This window comes from Hibiscus syriacus, unplaced genomic scaffold (assembly GCF_006381635.1).
Source record: "Hibiscus syriacus cultivar Baekdansim isolate YM2019G1 unplaced genomic scaffold, ASM638163v2 tig00112498_pilon, whole genome shotgun sequence".
NCBI lineage: Eukaryota > Viridiplantae > Streptophyta > Magnoliopsida > Malvales > Malvaceae > Hibiscus > Hibiscus syriacus.
The window spans coordinates 575,768-596,265 of record NW_024063347.1 but is presented as its reverse complement, the minus strand read 5'-3'; the positions used below and the strand labels follow the sequence as shown (position 1 = coordinate 596,265).

General features: G+C 35.6%; 1 protein-coding gene across 1 annotated transcript; it reads left to right on the top strand.

Moving 5' to 3' along the window:
- The first annotated feature begins 14,197 nt into the window (after positions 1–14,197).
- Positions 14,198–15,502, top strand: LOC120180688 (24-methylenesterol C-methyltransferase 2-like). Its single transcript, XM_039185973.1, has one exon. It carries the CDS (start codon positions 14,280–14,282, stop codon positions 15,321–15,323), a length of 1,044 nt encoding a protein of 347 aa, XP_039041904.1. The 5' UTR covers positions 14,198–14,279; the 3' UTR covers positions 15,324–15,502.
- The last annotated feature ends 4,996 nt before the right edge of the window (positions 15,503–20,498 follow it).

Sequence of the window (20,498 nt, the reverse complement as noted above, 5' to 3'; positions counted from 1 at the left end):
TTGAGCATATTGTCTAAAACTCTCGTTAGACTTCTTTTCCATTCCTTGCAACATCATCACGTTGGGCCTAACATCTTTTACATGTTTGTATTGCTCAAGAAAGGACTTAGCCAAGTCTTTCCACGATTTAATATTAGCTCTACTCAGCTGGTTATACCACCGGATTGCCGAGCCAGTTAAGCTTTCCTGAAAGTAGTGTATCAACAATTGATCATTCCCTATGTATCCGGTCATCTTCCTAAAAAACATTGTGATATGCGCAGAAGGGCACCTGGTACCATCAAACTTCTCAAAGTCAAGAACTTTGGAGGTAAAACCAAATCTAGAACTAGACTTAATTCCTTTGCGTCGAATCCATATACACTAGTATCTTCCTTCATGGCTCTGACTTCTCTTTCTAGCTGTTTCCATTTCTCTTCCAATGAATCGTTTTAGTTTTTCTTGGCTTCTTCATCAAGGTCCGGAACTTGATGATATTGATGTTCTTTCTGATACGAACTAGATCCAGGTTGTACGTTAACAGAAGCACCGACTAGATTAATGTGTACCTTCCCGACATGAAAAGGGGTCACTTGAACGTTCTGAGATTGTTCTGGGGTTAACACTGGATGATGAAGTGGGTCCTCAGTTACACCTTCTGGCATAGGGCTTTTCCCATGTTCTGGATTTCTTCCTTCCAACATACTCGCAAACTTGGCAAACATCTCCTTTTAGGCATTCATCATATCTTCTTGCATTTTCTTGATATTATCTTGTAACTCCAACTGAGCCTTCTCAATTTGGGCAAGTTTGTCCTCCATAACTTTCTTCCTGGTTCTGTAGATATGCTTGGGATTTTCCAGTACTACTCTGTCACAAAGTCATTTTGTTATCGCTGATATTTATTAATGAATATGAAACATATGATTATGAATGAATAAAATGCGATGCAAAAATTTAAATGTATTAAAAATGCATATGCAAAATGCAGGGTGTTGATCCTGGAACGACTCCTTAGAACAACTCTTTATATTAGAACGACGTTCAATTACAAAGTTGAAACATATCACAAATAAATCTGCACCATCTCTCCTATTTGCTGTACATGTGCTAGCAACTCCACGATCTTTGGTTTTCTTCAGTCTCGGGATCCAGTTCTTCAGTCACATCAGCAGCTTCCTCGGATAAAATGACAAAATATTGAGCTATTCTCTGCGCGTGTCCTAAGTAACAAGCAATAAGGTCTTCTCTTTGCTTAACTCTCGCCTGAGCTCGCTCCCATCGAAAACGCCATTGTATATCCCCCTCATAAGGAACTATCGATAGCTCACTTGTCTGCCTCTGAAAAATCTTGAACCATGGCTTCAAGCTCACTCACTTGTTTTTTCAAACTCTCAACTTCCCCATGGCTTGAGCTACATTCCATGTTTTGGTATTGTCGTAATGTAGTCTCTAAACTTGAAATCCTCTCCTTCAACTTCTCGTTATGGGCTTGACTCTCTTGTAACTGCTGCTCTAAAGAATCCTTTTCTTTCGATAAAATCTTCACTTGGTGCCTGCTTTGTTTGAGCTCTTCTTGACTCTCTCCGGCTACTCTCTTGAGGCTTGCCACCTCTTGCCTCAATTCGACAGACTTACTCGAGCAAGAACCTACCTGAGCTTTTACCATTCGCTGATAAGTTGACCGAAGATCGTCAAAATCCAGCCGAAGTTGCTTCTCTACTTTTTCAATTCGATCTGCTCTACTCTTTTTGAATATCAATATCCAATCCCTTTTGATACACTTCATCTTTCAGTTTATGCAAAGTCATTCTCCATTGTCTTCGTTCTGCTTCGAAATCGCGCTTGGCTAACTCTAATGGAGATGGCACCACTCTCAATTGTTTCTCCACTGGCTGAATATTTTCAGGATTCACTATCGGGATATTGTCATTTACTCGACCGCTTCTCCACTACTCGTACTCTTGAGATAACTCGAGATCATAAGTGAACAGATTCACACGACGAGTTTGCTTCCAGGCCTCAGCAACTCTTTTAACTTTACCCTTATACTGATCTCCTTTGAATACAAAATCCGACCCTACCAAGTCCCATGTGGCTGGAATGAACTACCTTGAACCATACTGTCTGGAAACTAGTAGCGGTGCATACCTAACAGAACCCCATATACCTGGCAAAGAAACCCAATCTCGCTCTCCACATTGGTAAAGTATAGCCGAAGAGACATTCCACGAAGCTCGCCACAAAATATCACCGTCCCTGATATCCTTGAAGATGACCATCCATTTATCTTCGGTAAAGCCCCCAGGCCATTCTTTAGAAAGAAAATCTTTCAAAGGCGAAAACCCCTCTAGAAACACTCGTCCTGGTGCTCTTTCGACATGTTTGAAATGACTTAGAATCCACACTAGCAATAGGGGCGCACATCCTATAAAGTGTCATTCTCCTTCGCGCCTACAAGAACTCAAAGATCGGAACGTCTCAGCTAGAATAGCTGGAACAGGATCCACGCGCTTGTCTAATCTTTCAAACAGGTCAACGACTGATACATCTACATATCCTAACACCTTTGGAAAAATAACGAGCCCATAAATCCCTAAAGCAAACAAGTCAAGCTTCTTTCTCTTATCAAGGTGATGAGCAATTACTTGTTTCAGAGCAGCCCAAGATATGCACTCACTGTCTCCCTTCTTCTTAATATTTCTGACTACCCAATCTTCACTCATTCCGTTCATCAATAATAATTTCTTCTTAAACGAAGAATTGACTGGCAGCTTTGTATATATTCTATCTATCTGGGACCTCGGACAACGGACCAAAGCTTGATACTCCTCTATCGTTGGTGTTAGATCCACTCTACCAAATGTGAAACAGCTATAAGTCGGATTCCAAAACTGTGCCAATGCTCTAAACATATTTCGGTCAATAGGAACATCCAGAAGATAAGGAATATAGCCGTACAACTGATAAAACATCTCCTTATCGGCTACTGTACATCTTCCCCATATCTCCTTTAGCACACTTAGATCATTCTGACGCACGTTGATGTGAGTATAACCAAATAACTCTGACACGTATCCAGGCATCACGCTATCCCCATTGGTCAGTTGGGACTGTTCTGACCACCTCAAAACATCTGCATTGTCTTCAACCTCTTTCTGAACTGTTCGTTCCATATTACTGGCCTTCTATATGGACATCAATCCCAAATCAACACCATGTAATGGAAAGTGCAATGCAAAACATAAAAGAAACAAGGCAAAGACAACAAGAGATCGGTTATCAAACATAAAGCAATTAAGTCGGGATAATAATTTTTTCAAGAATCCTACCCACACATGCTGGCTACCCAATCATGTTTTATCAGATCCTACCCAACATGATATCTACCCCCATGTTTAGTTATTCACAAAAATAAATCCTAACCGCATGATATCTAATTCGCATGCTTATTCAAAAATAAACCTAACCGCATGATATCTAGTTCGCATGCATTTATTCGAAAAACGAAAATAAATGACTCAAAAAAGCTTTTCCTTGTGTACCCTCCTCACGGGATTCTTAAGGTTTGGGTTTGGCTCAACCTAAGTTCAGGTTCTACGTTCACTATATGTCGGGTTAGGTTATAAAGTAATAGGTTCTCGAATTGTCCTTGCCGGTGCCCCCCTTGGGCTGTCGAACCCTTAATCCTGGCCCATCACAGGCTTTAGGGGATCGAGTTCAATTTCGAGGGAACACACCTCCCTATGTCCATGCGGAGGTGATCACCATCATGAGGACCATAAGGCGTAAGCTCCAGGAGCGATCCATTATCCCATGCGGAGGTGAAAACCTTAGAGGACATAGTCTCTCACTCCTACTTAATTAGGACGGAGCGGGGTTTTAGCTCATGTCATGAAAATGCAACTGTGCAGTGTGTGAGGAAAAGCGAAAAAAACAAATACACTCAAAATCAAATCTTAAAACAAACAATTATTCTGAAATCATTAACAAACAGATTAGTACAACTATTTAATTGTCAATCGAATTAAATTAAAGAAATCAAAATACAAACGAAACTTATTAAAAACCAAACAAGGGATCAAAAACATAATTAAAACGAATTTGTAATTTTCAATTGCAAAGACACTTAATTAATTGACTATCGGCCTGACTCTCCAAAAAAAAAGTCCCCAGTGGAGTCACCAAGCTGTCGAAACAATTTTTTCTAAAGGGTGAAAAAAATGTGAGATTTTGAAAACCACATTAATTCTTAATTATCTCTTTTTATTTTAAAAACATACACAATTTAAAAGACCTCTCGTTTCGAAAAATTTTGAATTTCCTTTACGATCGAAAAATACGGTTCGAAGAGTCGCCACCAATCTTTGATTAGGGTGTGAGTGGGCACCCAAAAATGCTTTGTCATTTTAAATAAAAATTAATTTTAATTAAAACAACAAATTGAGGTCTGCGTTACCAAAATTCGAGTTCGGGAGTTGGTTACGTGTGGGGAAGGATTAGCACCCCCACAACGCCCTAAATCGATACCTAGTCGATTAATTAACGTCTTTGCAATGAGCTTTACAAATTCAAATTTATTTTGATTTTTGATCCCATAAAATAAAAATGTAAATTTAAAACATTCAAAAACACTCAAACAAATTTAATTAAAATTACCAAGTCGTTTTAGAAAGATAAAGAATGTTCGATTATTTACAAATATCGAGACCAGATCTTAAAGATATAACAATCTTTTCTCGATATATTTAAATAAACGAACATTTCTTTTTCTCTCGTTCCCAAATTTTAGGTGACGAATCAATTTTTTGGTTTCACTTTTGGGATACACTTTTATTTTAAAATCATTAAAAGCGGACCTCAAATCAGTTATGACTGCCCACTTAAAATAATTTTAAATTAAAAATATATTACCCTTAATCCAATTATGAATATGTCAAGTTATGCAAGTGAGGCTATCATGCATATTATGCAAAATAATGTCATGTAAAAACTAATTAAATAATATCCTATATTCAAATGAACACCTAGGTTTAAAATAAAGTATGGTGATATGGTATATACATACATACAACGACATTGGCATACATTAGAATAAAACAATATATATAATAAAACATATTATTAGTAACTCGATTTCATATTCAAAATTACCATTAAGGACTAGAATAAAATACAATTAAACTAAGCATGCAAAATGATACCTAAATTAAAAAATTTTTACTTTAGGACTAAAATATAACATACATAAAAGTACAAGTCAAAAGCATAAACAAGCAGAAACTAAACACATTACCAGTGATGATGAAATTAAATTCGGGTAAAATATGGAGACAACATCATAATTATGAAAATAATGATTCAAGGACTAAAATAAATTCGATTAAAACTAAGAGACAATATTAAAATAATAATAAAGCTCGAAAATGCCTGATTTTGGGGACCGAAATAGAATGCGCGCAGAATACTGGGTCAGAAATAGAAACTAGGAAAGCATCAGCTGAAACGACGGCGTTTTAGCTAATTCTAAAATAAAATCTAACCTAAAGACGACCCTAATATGCCTTTGCCTAATCAACACACGAGCATGGTGAATCGACTTGGCCATCCCAGACTTGAACACTAGTGTTTGCAAGCGGCGCTCAAGGAAATTCTCAGCAGTAAAAGCCAAGACGTAATCAAGCTTGTTTTGGCTCTCATCCAAAAGTCCATACCTGTTCATCCTCCGAAGAAGAGCTTCACCTTCAAAAATACGGTTCTCCACCTCTCTTGGACACACACAACACTACTCTCAGCAACCCTCTCCATCTCTCGGCCAAAGCTTCTAGATCAAGCCCTATGAAGCCGACAACCAACCACCGAGCCTCGGTGGTTATCTCATCTTCCTCTCAACGCTTAAATAATGGTCCCAATGACCCGTAAGACCTCCCTTCCCTTTCTATTTATTTTAGTTTTGTTAAACTAAATCTTGCCTTTTTTCCTTGACAATGGAACCACACAAAGAACAAATGGAATCAACAAGACCCCATTTATGTTCAAGCAGTCTAAGTAAGTCCCAATCCCTCTCTAATTGTAGTTTTAAATAACAATCGCATACAAAAAAAAATGAAAAAATACGAACTGCGAAATAAAGAACTGAGAGAGAATTCCTCGAAAAACATGTACCTCTATTGCCTTCTCTATTTTTGAATTGTGAAATTACACCACTGTTCCTTTTCGTATCCTTTTTACACTGTGAAATTGCAAAAGATAATAAAGTTTTATGTTCCTAGTCTTCTCCTTTTAGTTTTTCGTTGGTTTTTTTTTTGTCTCTGGTTCCTCTTTCGTTTTTTGCTCTGTCCCACCGTGATGGTATTTCCCTCTCTGTATCTGGTCATTTTTTTTTGTTGATTGTGTTGCCCTCTTTTAGCAATGATGATGGTTAATAAACCCCCCACTTACAAAACAGTTTACTAATGCAGTTTTCCTAATTAATTAAAAAAAACTGACTCGATAACTGCTTTTAGTCTTCTAGGGAGTATTCACGTGGACTTGAGTTGGGCCTTCAATTGCTCAGCTTTGGGTCTGCTCCGATCTGGCCCCGGACAAAACCGAGCATCTACAGCAAGCACAAAAAACGCATCCAATGCCTCCATATTTCCAATCCTTTATGGAGACATTCGATTTTCGATACGCTACTATGGATTCGCGCTTTACTTCTATAGAGTCCCATTTATCCACAATGGGATCTCAACAATTAGAAATTCTTCGAGAAATGCGTGCAAATAATGAAGCAACCAATGCACATATTAATGACCTCACTAACGAAATGGCCGCTATGCGAGCTCGTTTTCCTCCTCCTGATCCGGATATGTGATTCAATGTTTTTCTTTGAACTCCAAATTTATTGTTTTAAAATTTTGAATATTTTGGAATATTTGAATTTGTGGATTGATTGACTTTGAATTTGTTTGGATTTATGAATGGTTAGAAATTATCTATTTGGTGTGATTAAATTTATTCATTATTGCATCATTTACTTCATGATTAGATATATGACCAATTTTTCCATTTCACATTAATTATGAATATTGATTATGAAACTATTGGCTAACGTTTCTCTTGCTTGTGATCTTAGCAGCTTATATTATATATAATCAATTGGCTAAATGATTTCAAAACCTTGTTTAAATTCTTTAAAATGTCTTTTTGATTTAACAAAAATGGGGAGAAGTGTTAAAAGTGTTTTTAAATGATAAATGAGAGAAGGTTAAAGTAAGGGGGAGTAATTTTTAAATGATAAATGGGAGAAGTGTTAAAGTAAGGGAGAGTAATTTCAAAACTTGATTTCAAAATCTTAAAATTACTAAAATGTTTTGTTATATCAAAAAGGGGGAGATTGTTGAAAATATTTTGATATTTCGATATAACAAATTAAGTTAAATGAATTTTAAGATTTTCCAAATGATTTTCTAAGTATATTCGATAGAATTATTCGAATATCAAAACATTACTCCAAATCTTTCAAAGATCATTTTTAATCCTTACTCAAAGTGCAAAATTAAGTTTTAAACTTAAAACAATTTCAAAATAATTTTACAAAGTATTTCGAACCATTTCAAATCCAAAAATTCCAGATTGCTCAGAGGGAACCGATTCCCCCCTGAATGGTTTGGCTCCGAGAATTCCAGTATGCTCGGAGGGAACCGATCCCCCCCTTGTATAACGGTCGAAATATTTGAATTTTACACTTAGGGAACTGATTCCCCATAGGGGGTACCGATTCCCCCCACGCTCCAAACTGTTTTATTAATTGTTTTAACACTAAAACGGCTATATTATTTTCTCTAATTATCCCCAACATTCAGAAGTGATTCAAGGTGTATTTAAGAAAGCTTAGAAGCCATTGATCAATAACAAGAAACATCAAGCAATTAGAATCAAGAGAGAATCAAAGAGAAAGCATCAAACCTCAAGTTTGAGCATTTCAAGCCTATTTTTCATTCAATATTCATTTTGCTTTCAAGAACACTTATTGTGCTCAATTGTATTTATTCTTGAGTGTTCTTTCTTTGTTCTAGAATTGTGCAAACATATTTGCCTTGTGAGGTTTTTCTTGTATGTTTGCAAATTTGTATTTCTCTTTGAGAAAAGAGTGTTCTCAAGAATTGGGGTATATTCTTGAGGGAGTTGTAAGGTTATCTCTTTGGCCTCAAAAGAAAGAACAAATTAGTGAATTTGTTGGAAAATCCTTAGTGTGGATAGCTAAGGTAGTGGACGTAGACTTTGGTTGATAAAGTCGAACCACTCTAAATCGCTGTGCAATTTCTTTCAATTTTCTGCAAAAGCTTCCACCAAAATTTTTATTGCCAATTCACCCCCCTCTTGGCCGATTCAGTCAATCGATTAACTCAACAGACAGGTAAGTGAGTCAGGCTGAAATTAATTTCCGGTTGTCTTTTTGAGCGAAAATTATAAGTTTTAATTCTAATTTATTTATTCGATTCTAATTATTTATCTTTGATTATTTTTCAAATAAATAGTTGTACTGATGTTTAATTTCAATGATTTCAGTTTTTTGAAAAAAAAAATCATCTCTAGCTCTATACTCGAGCTTCAAACCCTTTTAAGTGGGGGTGAAAGCGACGCCTTTGTATGAATTTATTCTCCGTATGGGCCTAGCAACTAACCTTCGGGATTCATATACCTTATATCTTCATGTGAATTTATTCTCTGTATGAGCATAAGGGAATGTATCATCTCAAGTTTAACTTAATTCACATAAGCTTATAGTGGGCTTAGGACTAAGGGTCTGGCAAGCCCAATGGGGAACCAGTAAGGAGAACTCGGGTACCTTCTTTAGAACCTAAACGGAGAGTCTACAGAGAATTAGAGCCCACCCTAAAACCTCATCTTAAACCCTGAACTGCGTTGAGATTATTTCCTGCTTTATTTTTTGTTCAAAGCATGTGAACTAAAAATTTATGCGGTTAGGTCTTGTTCAAAATTAACAAGCGGGATAGAGATCATGCCCGAGTAGGAATAATAATCATATGGGGTAGGACTTTTATTTTCATGATTGTTTTCATTATTATCTTTACCTCACTAACTCTTTTCATTTTTGTTATCTTTTATTTTATTTTCATCATTTACATCATTCAAAAGATGTGTTGATCTACCAAAAATATGTTCGTCAAACGTAAATAATTTGCATTAATAGAAAAAGGGGTTATAATACAAGAGATGAAATGCTTAGAAGTCTGGCTATAGTTAGAAAAGACTCAGAATAGACCGAGTTTACACCGAGCACACCAAAAGTCAACTTTTTGAGCTGACAGAAGTTGCAAGGGCAGACGAAAAAAGGTTACTGACCTGGGGAGTCCCTTCAAAGATAACAGGAACAATATGGCCAAAATGATAGCTGAAATTAGATGTCATTGTTGACGAGTTTCAGATAATTTCTATCAATGGAGGGCTCCAATGGCACTTTCGTTGGGAGCAGGCTCAGCAGAGAGTTAAAACTGGAGATGCAGTCATTTGAGACTTTTTGAAGTAAGCAGCTCGTCACTTGCACAGTTTAACCAGAGAAGCCGGAACGGTTCGACAGGGTATTCAACCGGTGACAGAAAAAAGGCGGAAGACGAATCAACCTGTTAGGAGTTGTTCAGGGTCTAGAATAATATACTTTTAAAATATTTTTTGTCTCTTAAGAAATAACACTTTTGTCCCCAATAAGGATTATTTATGATAACAGACACATTTTTTGATCAATGCCTCGAAATTTCATGCATCATGCATTCCTGCATATTTTGCATTATTTTTCTCTTTTTCATTACCTTCACATGTCTCATAAAAAATGGGAACATTTTGATCATATTTCCATGACTTACAAGGAACTTTACCAATAACTTTTGACACTCACATAGTGTCACCATACTCGGTGAAACCTATGAAGCCCCCATACCCCAGGTGGTATGATGAGAACGCTTATTGTGAATATCATAGCGGTGTCCCAGGGCACACTATCGAGAACTACTCCGCATTCAAGAGAATCGTGCAGAAGATGCATAACAAGAATTGGATCGACTTCAACAACTCAGGGGCATCCAAATAAGGAAGAAGATCATTTCATTTTATCATTTGTAGCATCCTGTTTAAACTCGTTTTTGAACTTTCTCGTATTTTTTGGTGTAACTTGTTTTTGAACTTTCATTTTTCGAACATTTAAATAAATTTATGTTACTTTAAAGATGGCGAGCAATGAATCGAACTTGCAAACTTGCAATTCTTTGAATATCAACTTAATTAAAAAAATGTAAATAATTCGGAGTTACAGATCTTTGACAAAGTAACACGATTAAAAGCCGATAAAACAAAGGCCTTTGACCTTACCCAGAAGATATGCTCGAACACCATACCCTTTTCTTGCAAAAACTGATAAATAAGAGGCTTGGTTTTTGGTATGCATAGGAGCAGACAACATGAGGCATCTTTTGCATATGACATTACTATATTTTTTGAGAACGTTCAGTAATGATAATGATCTTCACAGATGGAATAGTCGAGTAGGTGAATCTAGTTTAGGTCAGTTGCTTGGAAATTAAACTCTAAAGGTGATATTCCTTGACTTTCAACAACACCTAGACTATAACAGGTTCTTATTGACAAACTTAAGAAATTGGATCCGTATACATAGATTATAATATTATATATATACAATAAAGCTTGAGTTGTCCCTCTAGAGCAATTGGTTAAATACCCCGACTTTATAGATAAGATTCAGATAGCCTGATAAAGGTGATTATAATATACAATAAGGCTTGAGTTGTTCCTCTAGAGCAATTGGTTAAACACCCCGATTTTATGGATAATATTCAGCTAGCCTGATAAAGGTGATTATAATATCTATACAATGACATTGAGTTATCCCTCTAGAGCAATTTGTTAAACGCCCCATCTTTTTATTCATCTATTTTTTATTATTATATTAATATTTTTTATTTATTTTTGTTTTCATATTTATTTAATATTTTTATGATCTATTTTTATTTTTATTTATTTATTTATTTTGATTTATTTAATATTTCTCTTTCCCCTTTTCCCTTTAATTTATTCAATATTTATTTATTACTTGTTATATAACATTTTTTTAAATTTTTTAGAAAAATTCCAACCAATTAGAGGTAAGTAATTTGAATCGGGTTTTTAAATTTCAATTTAAATTTTTTAATTTTCGCAATTAAAGACAACTGACAAATTAATTGGTACAGAAAGGGCGGTTCAAGGATGCTAATCCTTCCTTGACCGTAACCGACTCCCGAACCCAACATATTTCTGGTAAAACGCAGATAAGATGATGTACGATCCGCCTAAATGTTTGTTAAAGTGATCGGTATCGACTCTAACCCAATTATTCAAGTCGAAGCCCAATTCCGGACCCAACTGAAAGACGACCCCGACAATAATAAATGACTGGCAGTGTCAATAGTAACATAACAATATATATAATAATATATTAACAATTAATTTTTTCATAGCATGATATATTTAAGGTGATTATGAACACTTATCAAGATTGCAAATCAATTCAAAAGTCCATAACATAAACTGATTAATAAGAAAACATAATAACAACCAACTAGAAAGGTGACAACAAATTAATAAAACCTTAAGAAAAAGAAAAACTTATAAAAACAATACTAAAACGCAAAAACAAAAAATAATATTACTAACATGGACGGGCTCAAATAGTATGTAATTTGATGTCGCTTAAGCGGATCTCGAGTTCGAGTTATTGTCTACGCAGAAAATCCCCGTTGGGGGATATACTCACTAAAGTTAGGTTTGCGATCCAGATTAGTCCGAATTAATCAAAACGAATCATTAGAAACTGGGAGGACAATTAAAAAAAACTTTCAATATTTTCATAAGAAGATAATAACACTTGTTAAACAAAGGCAAAGAAAAAAAAATCAAAGTTACCAAATTTATTTGGAAAATAAATTGCAGAGATGAGAAAATAAAAAGTACGAAGAAGAGAACAAAAAAATTAAATATAGAAAGATAAAAAGAGCTAACAATGACACTCGTGTTGATGTTGTCTTTTAAATTTAGGGTAAAGTAAACAAACGGTCATATGATTATATGATATTATTTTGTTGAACCTTGATTATTGAAAATTACAAAATGATATTATAATTATATGATGTTACTTTGTTGAGTCTCTGACTATTAAAAGTTACGAAATGGTCACTCGACTATTCATATGTTCTAACCTCTCCCTTTATCTATTTAAAAAATTGACGATCTTTTGAGTTAAACACTAACATGCAGACTGAGATATGATAAAATATGATCTCAGAATCATTTCAATTGTATAGTCTTTTGGGATTTTAAGATAATATTTTATCATATCCAGTCAGTAGGTTAACGTCCAGCTAAGACTGCTGTCAATTTTTTAACCAAAAATGATGAGTTTGAAACATATGAATAGTTTGATGACAATTTTATAACTTTTAATAGTCGGAGAACTCAACAGAGCAACACCCTATAACCGGAGAACCATTTTGTAACTTTCAATAGTCATAGACTCAACAAAGCAATTGTCTATAGTCGGGGGATCATTTGTGTAATTTACCCTTAAATTTATTGGTTTTGATTAAAAAAAAAGAGAGATTTAAATAGAGAAAAAAAATAGGTTTATTTCAAAAAGCTTTCAATAATTTTTGAGATGTTAAATTCATAAATCAATTTTTTAACCTTCAAGGTTATCATAGTTTTAGATTAGAAAGAAAGAAAAAATCTTCAAATGAGATCATCTATTAATGGCAAATATAATCATTAGCATATATGAAAACTTGGTAGAAGAAAATTAACCAAGCTTGTTAGGAAATATAACGAGAACAAGTAATTTCCCTATAGCCAGATTAGTGAGAATACGAAATAAAAGCGGAAAAATAATACCCGAAAAATTGATAACGGATTTCAGCCAATTGTGCTTACGTCTCCGGACTGCTGCAGATTTTTACTGAAGAGAAAAATTACAAGTGTTTACAAAACACACTTGAGAGAGAACTGGAAGATTTTGGGATGATTTTGAAGCTAAATGAGCTAGGGTATTTATAGTTGAAACTTAGGGACTAATCTTTGAAAATACCCTAAAGTACAATGACTAAATGTGTGATTTACCCTTGTCCAAATTCAACAAAACACAACGGTCCCTATTTTTGAATTCAACCGGCTGCTACAATATGAAAACTTGATATGTAGTTTAACATTAGCTTTACTTTCTTTTGCTTCTGCATATGAGAAATAACATACATGCACTCCATAGTTGTTGATGCTTTGTTATTTAAATTTTAGATTATAAACTCCACCATTATTTTTTTCCCCTGTCGTTGGCTGTTGTCATGCCTTGCCTCTCTCGTAGCAAAAATGGTTATAAGACAAAAATAAAAACCAGATTAATTAATAGTTTTAATAATATTATCTGCACGAGGAAAACCATGGGGACCACTATCTGGAGCTTAAATAATGTGGGATCTGAAAAATTAAAGTTTTAGGATTCTTTCTTTGTTTAAAGTTTTAACACTAATTTGCTGTAAAAATTAATAAATGTCAAGGATTTTTTAGTATAAATTTAACAGCAAATAAATACGTAACTATCAATTACAGATTGGAGAGATCTCGTGTTAGGCGCAGCTGGTCTCTGCAAATTCTGTCGTTGACAACTGTATTTTTCAAGTCTAACCTACATCAGATGTATATAATTAACTATTAAATAATATTTAACTTTTAACCAACCCCAACATGTTATTTTGTTTTTTTTATATATACAATTATTTCTTAAGACCACCATTATTTGATGCGTGGCACTAAAAGATTTTTAAACATTTATATTCAATGTATTATTTGTTAATGAATATAAAGATAAAAGAATTAAAAATCATTTTTTTATAATTAATTAATATGTAAAAACATCATAATTTTCTAATCAAAATATAAAAATTTAATTTCATAAAATTATTAAAAAAATAAAATTTATATTTTAAAGTAATACATATACCTTCCACATATTTAAAAGAAAAACACAAGGAAGAGCTAAAGATACATTTGCACATTATACATCCGAGTATCATGTGATTATGATGGACAATCTCTCACCACGCGCTTCGCGGGCTTCATTACCGTAAAGTACGCTTTCCGCATGTCGACAAAATTCTCTTTAATTTCAAAGGGGGACTGTTGTTTTACTTAGAGTCCTCTCTTGGCCTGCTATCTCTTACTCATCTCAACCCTCTTTCTTCCCCTTCTTCTTTCTCATGGATTCTCTTGCTCTCTTCTGCACTGGGGCTCTTTTAGCCGGTGGTCTTTACTGGTTCGTCTGCGTTTTAGGCCCAGCGGAGCAGAAGGGCAAGCGAGCCGTCGATCTCTCCGGAGGTTCCATTTCTGCTGAAAATGTTCGAGACAACTACAAGCAGTATTGGTCTTTCTTCCGCCGCCCAAAGGAGATCGAAACCACCGAAAAGGTCCCGGACTTCGTCGATACTTTTTACAACCTAGTCACCGATATATACGAATGGGGGTGGGGTCAATCCTTCCATTTCTCCCCTTCCATCTCCGGGAAATCCCACTGTGACGCAACGCGCCTCCACGAAGAGATGGCCGTCGATCTCATCGGCGTTAAACCCGGGGACCGAATCGTCGACGTCGGATGCGGCGTTGGCGGACCCATGCGTGCCATCGCGGCTCACTCGCGAGCCAAAGTCGTGGGAATCACAATCAACAGTTACCAAGTCAAACGTGCCCGAATGCACAACAAAAAAGCCGGGCTGGATTCGCTTTGCGAAGTTGTTTGCGGGAACTTCCTGGAGATGCCGTTTCAAGACAGCAGCTTCGACGGCGCTTACTCCATAGAGGCGACATGCCACGCGCCGAAACTGGAACAAGTGTACGCCGAGGTCTTCCGAGTGCTGAAACCCGGATCTCTTTTCGTGTCTTACGAGTGGGTCACAACGGACAAGTACCGAGCCGATAACCCCGAGCACGTTGAGGTCATTCAAGGTATCGAAAGAGGCGACGCTTTGCCTGGTCTGAGAAGCTACTCAGACATTGCGGAGACTGCGAAAAAGGTAGGGTTTGAAGTTGTGAAGGAGAAGGATCTAGCCAAGCCACCGGCTCTACCGTGGTGGACTAGGCTTAAGATGGGGAGAATCGCCTACTGGAGGAACCACATCCTCGTCACTGTGCTGGCTGCCATAGGGATTGCTCCTAAAGGAACCGTTGATGTTCACGATATGCTGTTCAAGACCGCTGATTATTTGACCAGAGGCGGGAATCTGGAATTTTTTCCCCCATGCACATGATTCTCCTCAGAAAGCCCAAGGTCGCTCCTTCAGAATCTTAATCATTTGCTCTCCGGTAACATGTGTTCTACCTCTTGTTACTTTTCCTACCCACTTAGTTTCATTTTTCTACTTTAATCAGTCATCATGTGCTTCCATTGTAGTTTCAATTCATTTCAAAGCTGTTGATTTTGGGTTTTAATTTTTGTATTGTTGGTTATGATAACTGATAAAGGAAAGGAACGAAAATTTTTGTTCTTTTTTTTTTCAATTGAGTGAATTCTTTTTGAATTCGAGTGATTGATTGTAATGCTGAGCTGTTCCACTTCGTTTTGGACACTCAAACCAACTCTTCCTAGCTGTCTACGATGGTGAAACGACATGGAAAACAAATATTTTTTCTCAACACATTCATTTATGTCGGTCTCAATTGAGATCTAGATTAACATCCTGATAAGTGGCTAAGCTGGAAGACAAATTTAATTGACTGTTTTTATAATATTATTAATTGCTTCAGATGATGCAATTTTTAAAAGTGAGATGAGCATTCTTACTTTCAGGCAACGAGTTTAGATCTAAATTGAATTTGAAAAGAGAAAGATTACAAAAGGCGAGGGGAGGGGAAAATGGTGTAATGGGCGCTAGGGAAAGTAGCTTTGGTGGCATTGGCAAAGGCATAGGGATCTTACCTCCTCAAATCTGGCGATTGATATAACTGACCCCTTTTTTTTTAAAATTCTTCCGTTTTAACACTAGTTGACCAATATTTCTCAAAATAACACCCTTTCGACTGAGGTGGCATAAAGACGCATTTCCGGGGACGCGTTTTACCTGGGTTTATGTTGAGTCGGATGTCACGTGTGAAAAACGCATCTTAGGGATGCGTTTTATATTGGTTCTGTTGAACCAGATGTTACGTTGGTATTTCTTTTAATAATAAAGATTTTATTTTTATTATTATTATAAATAATTAATATATTATGTAAAGTGTTTCGATTATAATTTAAGAATTATCGAATATATTTTTTAGATGTGTGTTAAAGGTATAGTGAATTTAAGTTTTAGAGTTGTATGTTTCAGGAACTTTGGCATTTACCTATTCCACACGACATTAATCGGATGGAATAATAGATGAAAACAAGCTTTGATCTTATTGTAGTTATAGGAAAAATGTATGAAATTATAATATTACACGTATTGTATATCTATTATTATTTTTTGATTATCGATCTATTAATTTTATCACTTAATTATTTAAATATTATCAATCTAATAATTTGTTATCAATATTTAAAGACAATATTGATGCATAAGTTAATAAAATTAGTATAATTACACATTTAATCATCAATAGTTACATATTTTATCAATTTAGTCTTACTTTTAATTTGTTTAATTTAACATTTTTTCTCTACTTAGAATATGGAATTATTATAATATTTTAAAATTAATAATTAATTTTTTATAATAAATAATATTAATTATTATATTAAATAAATATCATAAAATAATTTTTAAATAAAAATTTAAAAAATTTATTTAGGTGTACATACATTGAGAAATTATAGAAAATGCAATTACATTTAAATACTAGAAACAAAAAATATTCATTTAAATAGAATATTAATTACATAAGGGTTAACGGTTATGTGATGATAACAAAGCTGAACAGTTTTTTCTATTGTGCCCGATGTTTCTACAATGCCTACATCATTTTTGTTCTGTTAACTTCTCCCGAATATCCATATCACAATGTATTCTAGTAGATTTTGGACGAAAGTCCCTCAAAAGCAATGGATCCGGTACAATTGTAAGCCAAATTTGAATCTCATTTGGGTTTTTTTCGTTTCCTATGGGCGGAAACTCAAATTCATATACCTTAATACTTGTGAAAGTTGGTATACGGGATCAACATAATTTTTGTAGTCCAAATGTGAATGTGAGCAAGCTGCAATGACATGAGAGCATGGATATTTGAGTGCTTGAAAGAAACCACAATCGCACCACATCTCTTGCAGATTAACTCTGAAAGAGTTAGCTTCAATCCCTTGCAGCGGACGAGGCATTTCGGTTACACGAAACAATTCACGGGTGCGAGAAAAATTTGTAACCAACATCCCATTTGATGCAGCCATTTTTTTTCTGTAAATCAGCTACTAGTCTTGTGTGGTAAATATGGTCGTTTTGCATCCAAGTAAGAGCTTGTCCACCGAACTTTGCAAAGAGTTGACCCAAACGAAAATAAGTCGTTTTGACCAAAGCCGTGACTGGTAAATGACGCGCCCCCTTTAAGGTTGAATTTATTGCTTCAACCAAGTTGGTTGTCATATGACCATAGCGATAACCCCGTCATACTCATTTATCCACATTTCTTTGTTGATGTCCATAATGTACTCGCACCCCTTCTTATTTTTACCAAACAACTCTTGTAGCATAGACTCAAACCTTTGAGGTAAGTGTTCGTAACCTAAGTCATTAGGAATATGTAATAGTTAATATGAAGTATAAATAAGTAATACGAAAATGATAGAAAAATTGGGAAAAGTAACATACCTATCCGCACGACTAACTGACGTTCATCGTTCTTTTTGAATTTTCCGTAATAGTTTGCAGCAATATGACGGACACAATAACGATGTTGAACATGTGGAGGTCTATACATTGTACCCAAAGACTCCATTGCTGCTTTTATCCCGGCTCTTCGGTTTGCAATAATGCATACTCGTTCCCTGGTGACAACATGTAAACGTAAATTTTTAAGGAAAAAAGCTCAGGACTTAGTGTTTTCTCCTTGAACGAGGGCAAACGCTACAGGAAGAATATTGCAGTTTCCATCTTGGACCTCAGCCAATAATAAAACTTGTTTGTATTTCTCATACAAGAAAGTACCATCAATTTGGACAACTGGTTTACAGTACTTGACTGCGTTAATACACTGGGGGTAAGTCCAAAAGACACAGTAGAATTGGCAGCGATCGCAAACTACTCGATCATTCACGTAATGATGTTGAGTTTCGAACTCAACAATTATCCCGGGATTGAGTCTTTGCACAACATGAAACCAACTGGCAACTCGTTGTAAGAGGAATCACATTCGCCATGAAGTTTGCAAATGGCATTCTGTTTTGCTAACCAAGCTTTTTAATAGGAGACGGTGTACCCATATTGTGACTGTATAGCAGAAATCAACACTGCAACAGCTATATGAGAGCTTTGCTTCACAATGGGCATGATTGCTTGGCAAATAATGTTGGAGTCCAAGTTGGGATGATCTTGGTTTATACCTCTTGCATAACACGTATGAGGACTGTTGTATCTGGTTAGTTCCCATAAGTTGTTCTTCCTCTTCCTCTTTGATACACGGGCCATCCATTGACATCCGTTGTCACGTTGAACGTAGTAGCAGACATATTTCTCCATGGTAGATCGATCAACTCGGGACTGAACTGAGTTACGAATATTGTAACTCTTTATTATCATCATTGCTTCCTCCTTCGATGCGAACTCCATTCCAATATGTAAATCACCATCGTTGACTGATGACTGAAGTCCATAGTTACCAACATCAGGAAGATCCGGAAATTCAGGCTCGTACATTGGATCATAATCAACACCATACATATGTGTAGGAAGTTCGGTTGGTGTTGTATTTATCGGAACGTCATCCTCATCATCATCAAAATGTACGTTAAACTGTGGTGAGTCAAGTTCAACGAAAAATCTCGTTTCAACATCATTTGCACCTGGCTCCCGAAGAGGTTCTTTTGGTGGAGATGAGGGTTCCTCCGATAATCTAATGTTGAGGTCAAATAAGTTCCCGCTTGCTTGTCCTCCCCTTGAACTTGAGGCCATTGTATCATGTGGGATGTGAATAGACTGCCGTCTCGATGGCATTTCCATATGTAAGTCGAAAACATTGGCATATGAATGTCATCCCCTTGAAGTAGAAGAGATGTTGCCATATGGATTATTGGTGAAACCACGTGGGTTAAGATCATAAACAGTTGTTGATTATTGTCTTCCTATTGAACTTGATGGCATAACATATGGCGTTGGATCCGTCATTAATGATGTGAAATCATTAAAGATCAGTTGCGTCGGGCTATCAACTTGATCAACATTATATGCAATGCCAAAGTGAGAGGAATATGAGAGACCACGAGAAGCACGAACCTCAATAAAAGTGACATGCATTTCAATAAGAGATTGTGAACTCCCCATATGAGCATCAACCATCATAGAAACATCATCATCGTTGGAAAGCTGAAATGGTGTATACATGAGTGGAAAAAGTTCAGTAGGAAATCTATACTGAAGTGAAGATAGTCTTCTCCGGCCAGCTACACGAATCTTTAACGAAATTTTTGTGATTAACTCCTCAAGAATGATGTTTCTCTTCAATGTTAAGGGGATATAATGATCTGACTCAAAAACAACCCCCTTTTCAACTTCCTTAATTTCTCCATCATATAAAACAACAACAGAAAGACGACTCATCTTCAGAAAATAGAGGAATGAGATTTTTGAGAAATTTAGAGTTTGAGAATTTGAAAGCTTATGAACTGAAGTTTGTTTTGAAAATCCATAATACATTGCATATAATAGTGTCTATAACCGAGGTACTATTCACGTGAAGGCGCGTTCCCGAGGGCACGCCTTCGATTATTTTGTCAGAGAATATGTTATCATTGCCCTATTATGTCACTCATGTCCCTCGGGGGCACTATTCATGTCAGTACCTATTATTTCTGAGGGGACTTGGCAAAGTGGTGAAAGCGCGTTCCTGGGGGCTCGCCTCCGATTATTTTGTCAGAGAATATGTTATCATTGCCCTATTATGTCACTCATGACAATTGTACTATTCAAATTTTCCTTTAATTCATAATGATCCTTCACCATTATGATAATTGTACATTAATTACTAAAATTCCAGCACTTGAATAAAATACCCAAATAATACTTCTTCATTTAAGAACTTGCAAACAAGTTCCCAAAGTTTTGGAACCTTTCGAATTCCACCATCTAACCATTAAAATGAATTCTTTTAGAATTCTTCTCAACATTTCCAATTTATTCAAAATGGTCTCTTTCCATTTAACTTCAATTCCAAGCATCCAAAAATATACTCAACATTTAAACATTACTCTTCATCTTCTAATCTATTTCAATTTAAATTCTAAAATTTCCATATTCAGA